This window comes from Mus caroli, chromosome 2 (genome assembly GCF_900094665.2).
Source record: "Mus caroli chromosome 2, CAROLI_EIJ_v1.1, whole genome shotgun sequence".
NCBI classification, from domain to species: domain Eukaryota; kingdom Metazoa; phylum Chordata; class Mammalia; order Rodentia; family Muridae; genus Mus; species Mus caroli.
This window is the reverse complement of record NC_034571.1, coordinates 125,250,481-125,260,779: the sequence shown is the minus strand read 5'-3', so window position 1 is coordinate 125,260,779 and position 10,299 is coordinate 125,250,481. Positions and strand designations below refer to the sequence as shown.

The following is a 10,299-nucleotide window of genomic DNA, read 5'->3' as shown; positions in this document are numbered from 1 at the left end:
GAGGCCCATTGGACTTGCAAACTTTATATGCCCCAATATAGGGGAATGCCAGGGCCAAAAGAATGGGAATGGGTGGGTAGGGAAGTGGGGGGCGGTATGGGGGACTTTTGGGATAGCATTGGAAATGTAACTGAGGAAAATATGTAATAAAAATATTAAAAATTAAAAAAAAAAAAGAAAACAGAGAGACAACGGACAGAGTCTATACCAAAAACAGAAAGAGAGGAAAGGATCTGATAGCACAAGCGAGATCACAAGAGAATCAAAGACTTCCATAATATAAGCCAGGGCTACTCTGACTCAAAAGAATCCGTCCTAGCCCAGGATACAACCACAGTCCCAAGAAGCTTTAAAGCCTGTTGGGGGCTGTGCTGTGTAATACTGCATTGGTTAAGTTTCTGCTGCTGTGATGAAACACCATGAGCAAGGTAACTTATAGAAGAAAGAGTTTATTTAGGCTCACAGTCTGAGAGGGTTATAGTAGAGTCCATAATCGCAGTGATGCATGACAAGTCACAGGCATGATGGCCAGAACAGGATGCTGACAACTGACATCTTGAACTGCAAGTGCTAAACAAAGAGTGAACAGGAAATAGAGTGAGGCTCTGAGTTCTCCAAGCCCACCCCAGGTGACAAACTTCCTCCAGCAAGCCTGTGTTCCCAAAACTTCCCCAAGTGGTTCCCCACCAACTGGGGAGCAAGCACTCAGATGCCTGAGCCTATAAGCCCATTTCTCATCCAAACTGCCACGTATTCCAAAACCTGGAAACCGAAAAGAAATGGACAGATTTCTAGACACACATATGACCTTCCACATTGAGAAGGTATGAACCACATAGATCTATAGTGAACAGTGAAATTAAAGCAGTAACATGCCGCTCAACAAACAGGAGCTCAAGCTGGATTCATTCACAGCCAACTTCTACTAATCCCTAAATAAGGACTAATACCAATGTTCTCCAAGCTATTTCATGAAATACAAAGGGACACTCCAAGCTCAGCCTATGTGGCCAGTATTACCCTGAGACTAAAGCTGGATAAAGACAAAAACTATAGATCGTCTTTTCCTGATAAACACAGATACATTCTCAGTAGAGTGCTGGCAAACTGAATTCAACAGCACATAGAAAGTGTGACTCACCATGAACAGGATATTCTCATTCCAGGGGAACAAGGGTGTTTCGGCACATGCAAATGAAGCGGTGTAATAATGTGGTGGTTTGAATACATTTGGCCCCCATAGATTCACATGTTTGAATGCTTGGCCATACTGAGTGGCACGATTAGGAGGTGTGGCCTTATTGGAAGAGGTATAGCCTTCTTGGAGGAGGCATGCCACTATGAAGGTGGGCTTTGAGGTCTTCTGTGCTCAGGCTCCACACTGTGCCAAAAAATAGTCTCCTCCTGGCTGCCTTTGTATCATGATGTAGGACTCTCAGCTCCTCCAGCACTGTGTCTGCCTGGATGCTGCCATGCCTCCCACCATGAAAACAATGGATTGAACCTCTGAAACACTAAGGCAGCCCCAATTAAATTTTTGTCTTTCCAAGAGTTGCCTTGGTCATGGTGTCTCTTCACAGCAATAAAACCCAAACTAAGACAAATAGCATTTCAATATAGAGGTAGGCTCAGAAATCACATGATCATCACAATTGATCAGAAAGGATTTTAACAAAGTTCAAATCTTTTCATGACAAAAATCCTCTGTTAAAGCTAGGAATAGAAGGAACATATCGTAACATAATGAAAGATGTGCACACCAAATGTATAGCCTGCATTATACCAAGTGAAGAAGGCACTGAAAGCATCTCCCCTAAAGCCAGGGCTCTGAATTCTCTTTCAGCATCATGACTGAATGCTTAGCAAGAGAAAGACGTAGAAAGGATGGAAATGAGAAAGGAAGAAAAGAAATCATCTTTATCAACACTCTACCAGAAGTCTTAGTGGTCTGAGAAGACTGCACAGCCACTGGCCACTGCCCAGAAAGCTGCCAAGATGTGGGAATCCCCAGTGAGCAGAGACAGGGACAGAGGCACATGGCAGCCTCTGCTCGCCTGCCTGTCCTGACTTCCCCAACTCAGCCCTAACGAATGTCAGCCAAGTCCAAGGAAACTCTTCCTCACTGTCTCTACTACAGGGTCCACGAGCATTCTCTAAAACCAAGGTCAAGGAATAGGTCAAGATCATTGTCGGGGTCTGGAATTAGTTCTGGGTGACCTGAAGGATGTGATCAAAGAACTTAAAGAGGTAGTTAACCAGACTGATACCCTGACCTCTGACCCACAGAGCTTCAAAGACGAATGAGAGCTCCAAAACAGATGGAAGAACCTAGTGGGGAAACCCCCACTCAACTCTCAATTCGGCATGCACCCAATAATCACGAACAAACATGATTCTTGATGTAAAAACATGAAGTATTTTAATGGCAGAGCTCCAGGTCGAAACGTATCTCACGCAGGAGACAGTGGATTCGACCACGAGGCTTGGAAGCTAGGGGTTTTTATAGAAAAGGGGCTGGGACTGGGGCTGGGGGAGGAATTGGCGTGGTTTCACATGATTGGTCCATTTAAACATCAGCAGACTGTACATGCAGATAACATTTAACTTAGGTCAGAAGGGCGGGAGATAGGGAGGCGCCGGGCCAGTCCGGACTTGTCATTCTCTTTATCTTTATGGCCAAGCAGCCTCAGGAATGTCTTAATGACGGGCCTGCTTGGGCATGTCCTGGCCTGTTCTGCTATGTTCTCAGCCCCAGGTTTCAAAGCTCACAAACAACTCTTTGGGCTATTTGACATAAATTACATGAATCACAGGTCTCAAGTTTTATTTTCTTTCACAGACATGCTGAACAGTCCCTCCAGCTGCATGATGACCTCCAGCACAGAGCTCAAAGAACAGGTCAATTCCCCACTTCTTAAACTTCCAGCGCTCCTCTGCTACTCCTGATTCTGAGAAAGCCAAACGCTCCATCACTCCCTCCAAGGTAGTTTGGGTGCATCCTTCCCCTGCACCCAAACCACTGAAGGCCTCGAGGAAGTCAGCCACGCGACGTGAACCATGTTAAAAAATAGGTTTTTTTTTCTATTTTATAAACATCAAACAATAGGGAAAGAGCACTTTGTACTCCATCAATACATCCCACATTCACCAAAATGGCATACAAACCACCTGGTAAGTGCATAGTCTGCTGCTTCTCTCCCAGGTTGCCTGTGCTTTTCAATGTTCCGTTATCAGAAACTGCAGAACAGTGAGAAAGTCTGGGTGTGCTACTGACAAGTGACCTGTGACAAACTCAACCCTTAGGATTTCAAGAATTTGGATTTATTTATTGTAAGACATGGGATCTCAAATATTTGATTTTGTTAATAAGGCCAAAAACAGTTCACTTCACTCATGAATGAATAAATCCATCTATGTATTGATGAATTCTCTTTGGCCTAATGCTTTTTAATAATTTTAATACCAAAGGATTATTTCATTCAAGGCATCTTTTAATGGTTTTTTTTTTATTATTAGATGCTGAGGATGATAACAAATGATCTATCATGTCAAACTGTATGCGTCATAAAATATTTTGAGCTTTGAAAATATCATTTCAATAAATCATGGTAAATAACGAGAAAATGGATCTTGCTGGAGACCAAAATGAAGTAGAGGTTCACTATGTAGGAATGGAGGTAGGACACAAGTCCCAAGAGTTTGGACAGGATCACAGAGAGTGGATATCAGAATTAAATTAACTATCATAATCCAAGCGACAAATCTATATTTGCACATTATACACCTTCAACATGGTATTTCTAGAACCATCTGTCAAAAGCCTTGCGTGTTGTCAAACATTCTCACAGGACATACTTTAAATAAGCATACTGAAAATCACACAAAACGCAAATATGCTTTGCCTCCTACCTGTGAGGCAGGCTCTGAGTGTCCTGTAAGGGTCCAGGCATTTGTGGTCAGAAGAATGGTAGAGTGTGTGGTGTGGTCAGAGGGTGTGGTCAGAAGATATGGTAGAGTGTGTGGTGTGGTCAGAGGGTGTGGTCAGAAGTGATCTTTACCTTTTTCTTTCCTGAGTTGAAGAGTTCTTTGCTGTCGTCGTCGTTACTTGCTGTCCCATAAAAGAGTCTTCTCCTTTTACCGCCAAATAAAAACTGCTCTCTTCAGTACCATTTACCAACTTAAGAAACTTACCCCAGCAGCACTGACTGGGTTTATACAATATTTTGCCTTGTAGCTAAAACTCAAGTTTTTCTCCCCTACAATCACTGTGAGGAAAGTGCCTTGAGGGAAAATGTGGTCTATTAGTGGGTAACAGTAGATCTCCTGTTTGTGGAAATTAGTTTATTGTGTAATTCAAAGAATGCAGTAACCTCAAATAACTGCCTTTTGATTTAAAACTTTGATTTTTTTTTCTGCTTCAGAGAGGTAGTCTTGTAATTTAGAACACTGTGTTTAAGCAGCTTTCTACTAAAATCTGACCATGTATTTTGGACAGAATAATAAAAGAAAATAGCATCTTTAAAAATTAATGATCAGATAAACGAGGACTAGAGAATGCCATATTAATTTTTCTAAAGGAAAGAAATGCCTTAGATGTGGCACATACTCTCAGCATAGTAGAAGGATACAAAATAATCAAAAATTAGTAGTTTTTAAAAATATGCCAGGAGCTGCCAAGTCCAAGGCCATGGGTCGCCGCTGCTGCAGCTATGGTGTCAGTAATGGACACCTCTCATGAGGACATGATTGTGACAGCTGACTATCCCTGAAGCCTGACTCAGATCTACACTAGGCCCTGGCTTGGGGGTTAGCCATGCGTCCTGCAGGCTTCCCTAGCTGTCCTCCCCTTGCAGCATGATGCACAGATGGACTACTACGGTACCTGCCTATCAACCTGCTCCTCGGATAGGTCCATCAAAATTTTTGATGTGCAGAATGGAGGGCAGATCCTCATTGCAGACCTCAGAGGACATGAGGGGCCAGTGTGGCAAGTGGCCTGGGCCCACCCCATGTATGGCAATATCCTGGCCTCCTGTTCCTATGACCAGAAAGTCATCATCTGGAAGGAGGAAAACGGCACTTGGGAGAAGACCCATGAACACTCAGGACATGACTCCTCAGTGAACTCTGTTTGCTGGGCCCCTCATGACTATGGCCTGATCCTGGCCTGTGGGAGTTCAGATGGGGCCATCTCACTGCTGACCTATACAGGGGAAGGCCAGTGGGAAGTGAAGAAGATTAACAATGCTCACACGATTGGCTGTAATGCTGTCAGTTGGGCTCCAGCACTTGTGCCTGGAAGCCTTATAGACCAATCATCAGTGCAGAAACCCAATTACATCAAGAAGTTTGCATCAGGTGGCTGTGACAACCTCATCAAGCTATGGAGGGAAGAGGAGGATGGCCAGTGGAAGGAGGAGCAGAAGCTAGAGGCACACAGCGACTGGGTCCGAGACGTTGCCTGGGCCCCCTCCATTGGCTTGCCCCCCAGCACCATTGCCAGCTGCTCTCAGGATGGTCGAGTGTTTATTTGGACCTGCGACAATGCCTCAGGCAATATGTGGTCACCTAAACTCCTACACAAGTTCAATGATGTTGTGTGGCACGTGAGCTGGTCCATCACAGCCAACATGCTGGCTGTGTCAGGTGGAGACAATAAGGTGACCCTGTGGAAAGAGTCGGTGGACGGACAGTGGGTGTGCATCATTGACGTCAACAAGGGCCAGGGTTCTGGGTCAGCCTCCATCACAGAGGGCCAACAGAACGAGCAGTGACAGCACAGACAGCCTGGCCTTCCTGTTACCTATTCTGGAACAACCTCCAAACAACTGAGAAGAGGAGTCCCAGTGCTACCAAGATTCCACACCCAGGAGTGCCCACACATGCAACACTGGGTATTCACCTGCCTTACTGGGATTCCATATGTTTAATAATTTAATGTCCAGCTGAAAGTATTCATGTAAGGAACAAATGACTATTATTTTTAAATATTTTTGGCCATTTTTAACTATCTTTTGGTTCAGACTGTTTCCAAGCTAATAAAATCATATTGCATAGAAAAAAAATATGCCAATAGTAAGATTGTTGTGTAGAAAAATCTCATTTATGGCCTTCTCAAAGAAGTATAATAGGTAGGAATGAACTCAAGCAAGGAGGTGAGGAGCCTTTAAATGAAAACTTTAAGATATGCCAGGAAGACACTGAAGAACATACAAGAAGATGGAAGATGTTCATTGATTAGTAGAATTAACATAACAATAGCTGTACCACCCGCTAGCAGTCTCCAGGTTCATGCAACCCAAATACAAATGTGAATAGTATTGTGACGGATAGTTATATGTCAAGTGGACACAAGCTAAAGTCATCTGAGAGAATAGAACCGCAGTTAAGAAAATGCCTCCATGAGACTGGGCTGTACGAAAGCCCGTAGGAAACTCTCTTAATTAGTGGTCCACAGAGGAGGGGCCAGCCCACTGTGGGTGGAGCCATCCCTAGGCTGGTAGCGGTGCTGGGTTCTATAAGAAAGCAGGCTGAGCAAACCATGAGGAACAAGCCACTAAGCAGCACTCCTCCATGGCCTCTATATCACTTCCTGCCTCCAGGTTCCTGCCCTGTCCTGACTTCCTGTGAGGATGATATGGAAGAGTAAGCCAGATAAACCCTCTCCTCCCCAACTTAGGGTGTTTCATTGCAGCAATAGCAACCCTTACTAAGACACTATTCTTCACTAAGATACCAACCCAAAAAGCTTTATATGCAAACACAAAAGGCTCAAACACCAAAGCAATCCCAGGTGAAAGAGCTGCACTACAGGTACCTAAACGCCTGGTTTCAAACTATCATCTCAAGCTACACTAATAAAACATCAGAGCACTAGCACAAAATGGGCCCAAAACATGAATGGAACAGAATAGAGGACCCAGAGTTAAACCCACATAGACATGGCTACCCAATATCTAATAACGGGATCAAGACATATCAGAAAAAGTCCATTGAACAAATGCAGCAAGACTGAGTAGTGACTTGACGAGTGACATTAGATTTACATCCCTAATCCCACAAACATCAACTCAAAATGGGTTAGAGACTTTAATCTAGAAACCGAAATGCTGAAACACTAGAAGAAAACACTTCAAGATGTAGGCATTTCACAAATTTCCCATCAGGACTCCAACAGCACAGGAATGTGCCCCCCCCCCCACCCCAAGAAGGAAAGATTGAAAATCTTCTGCACTGCAAAGAAAACACCACCAGCATGAGCAGGATGGGAGAAAATGATCATGTCTTATACTGCAGATAGGGTACGAATATCACGACTCTAGAAAGAGCTGTGACAACCCAAACAAGAAATGATCAGCCTGTCCTCAACTGAGTTGAAATGCAAATGGACAATAGATATTTTCATAAGTGGTCAACATTGTTAACCCTGGGGAAAATGCAAATTAAAACTACTTTGTGACTCCAAGTGGAGGTGCACACCTTTAATCCCAGCACTCAGGTAGATCTCTGAGTTCAAGGCTAGCTTGGTCTACAAAGCCAGTTCCAGACTAACCAGGGGTATAGAGTGAGACCCTATTTTGAAACAAAACAAAACTTTGAGATTCTACCTCACCACGGTCAGAAGGACATCAACAAGAGAACAAAGAACAATAAATGCTGGCGAGGATGTGGGGAAAGAGAAACCACGACTCACTGTCAGTGGCAGTCCCAAGTCCCAACCAGCATAGCTGTTGTTGAAGTCAGCATAGACGTTTCTCAGAGGGTCACAAATAGAACTATTCAGAGATGAACAGGTAAAAAATGTGGCATGCACACACAATGGACTTTTATTCTGCCATAAAAAAATGATGGAATTATATCACTTGCTGGAAAGCAGATGAACTGGAGATTATGTCAAGGAAAATGAATCAAAGAATCCAATATCACATGTTTTCTCAGATCTGTGGAATCTGTGTGTTTGTGGGGGTGGGAGAGGGAGGAGAGAAGGAGAGGGAAGAGGGAGAGGGAAGAGGGAGAGGGAGAGGAGAGAGAGAGAGAGAGGGAGAGAGGGAGAGAGGGAGGGACAGAGAGAGAGAGGGAGAGAGGGAGGGAGAGGGAGAGAGGGAGGGAGGGAGAGAGAGCGAGAGGGCAGAGGGCGAGAGGGCAAGAGGGAGAGAGGGAGAGGGAGAGGGGAGAGGGAGAGAGGAAACAATAGAAGATGAGAGGAGAAAAGAGAGCCAGATGTTGCATATTCTTTATCCTTTGCAGAATGGAGTGGAGGTGGGCGGGTTAGGCATGGAGGAACACACCTATAATTTCAGCACTCAGGAATCTGTGGTAAGAGAATTACTACAAGTTAGATACTGGCCTGGGCTACAGATGGGGCCCTGTTATAAAAATAAAATAAAATAAAATAAAATAAAATAAAATAAAATAAAACCAAAAGCCAGACTGATACTTTGGATTCTGTCCTGTTTCTGGGTGGTGACGGTCAGTACTCTAGTGTGACATACGTATCTCTAAGACAGGAGGCTTACTGCATTAGGTGTATAAACGCACTTTGCTCGTGGGCTATAAGGGAGGTTAAAGCATTTAAGAATCCTTAGTAAAGTAGGCTTGAAAAATCTAAGCCTACACCTTCCATTGCTTTTAGTTATGAGAGTAGAACAATGTGGGGTCAGAGCTCCAGAAAGACTACTCTGGGGTCCCGGAGAACACGAAGTTTCTGCCAAACTCAGCCTGGGCATCTAGAAACCATCTGAAAGGAAGGCAGAGCTGCTTGGGTGGCATGGCTGTCAGATGGACTGGAGTGGGAAGGGTGCAGGGCTTGCTTAAAGAACTCTTATGGGGAGCTGGTGGGATGCTCAACAGGTAAATCCCTTAGTGCATAAGCCTGGTGAGCTGTGCTCAGCTTCAGGAACCTGTGTAAAGGTGAACGCGGGAGGACCCACTTCACAAGTTATCCTGATTGCTCTGTGTGCACTGTCTCAGAGGGCAGATGTGTGGCGTTTGATGGCGTTATTCCTGGGTAAGCCAAGATGAAAAAGAGTATGTTAGAGGTCTATTGTTGGGTAAAATGGGAGATGGAATCAAAGAACTCAGTGCAAATATCCCAAGTTCAAAGCTGACTCTGGTGTCACCAGTTTCTGAGAGTGTAGCATTGAGAAAATCATTCTTGCCTCTCTATAGAAGGCCAGGTTTAAGTTCCAGCAGATCCTAGAATGTTCTAGAATGCTGTCCTAGAATCACTGCACACAGCTCACCTGGGCTCTGGCTATATAAAGTAGTCTACCATGGAAGCCTGTGGTCATGAAAACCACCACAGCCTGCAGGAGGAGCTGCTGATACTTAGTTTCCCATATTCTTCCGTGTACCGCGAGAGGAGTGAGAAACCTAAACAAGCCAAGTGCCATTCGGAAGTAGGCAAAAATGGGCAGAGTCATATCAAGTACAAACACCGTATGTGTGCTGTATGGCTCACCCTGTGCATGGCAGGAAAGCAGCATGCACCCAAAGGAGGTGTCCTTCAGTGTGGAGACAGGCTTGCTGGGGAGACAAAGAAGGAGGACGCCCAACTATTTCTGTGACTTTTCATAGGACAGCCACAGGTGGACTTCATTCATGTGTGGCAACATGCCAACCAAGTTCCCTATGATGATTGGTTCCTGAGTTATTTTCTGTAATCTCTGTGTTTGATCCATCATTTAATTGAAAAGAAAAGCCAGACTTTCTCAGCACTAGTTTTGCCTACGGTAATTCATCCCTCCCTCCTCCCTCCTCCCTCCTCCCTCTTCCTTCCTTCCTTCCTTCCTTCCTTCCTTCCTTCCTTCCTTCCTTCCTTCCTCCTTTCCCACCTTGGTGCGGAGGTTTGAACCCAGAGCCTTCTGTATGCTAGGTCAGCACTCTGCTACTGGGCCTTACAGCAGCTTCTTTAGTTACCAGAACTTTCCATTCATAAAAGGGCTGCATTCATAAAGCAGATTTAAATGTCCTCCATATGTGTAGGGCACTTCTTAAGGGGAGAGGGGACAGTTCTGAGGGAGGGGCCATGTTTTCTCCTCTGTGGGAGAAGCTCATTCCGTCTGCCCCTTGGAGTCATAACTTGATTCAAATTAGGCAACATTTAAGAAAACATCTTAAAAACAACAAAAAGATGCAAGTTGGCAGAAAGGGTTATTGATGAGATACGAGCCCGGGGCTTCAATTATTAGCGACATCAGTAGCATCAAAAACAAAGAGGAGGGAGGGTGGAAAGGAAGGAAGAAAGGAAGGAAGGAAGGGAAGGAAAGGAGGGAGGGAGGGAGGGAGGGAGGGAGGGAG

General features: G+C 44.7%; 1 protein-coding gene across 1 annotated transcript; it reads left to right on the top strand.

The window, feature by feature from the left end:
- Positions 1-3,623: 3,623 nt before the first annotated feature.
- On the top strand, positions 3,624-5,826 carry LOC110307094 (protein SEC13 homolog). The gene is made up of 2 exons (XM_021179339.2): positions 3,624-3,677; positions 4,854-5,826. The coding sequence occupies exons 1-2, from the start codon at positions 3,624-3,626 to the stop codon at positions 5,772-5,774; spliced, it is 975 nt and encodes a 324-aa protein (XP_021034998.1). The 3' UTR covers positions 5,775-5,826.
- Positions 5,827-10,299: the final 4,473 nt, after the last annotated feature.

Coding starts and splice junctions, on each gene's coding strand:
- LOC110307094 (XM_021179339.2), top strand. CDS start 3,624: ATGGATCTTGCTGGAGACCAAAATGAAGTAGAGGTTCACTATGTAGGA. Junction 3,678..4,853: donor TTCACTATGTAGGAATGGAG/GTAGGACACAAG, acceptor CTCCCCTTGCAG/CATGATGCACAGATGGACTA.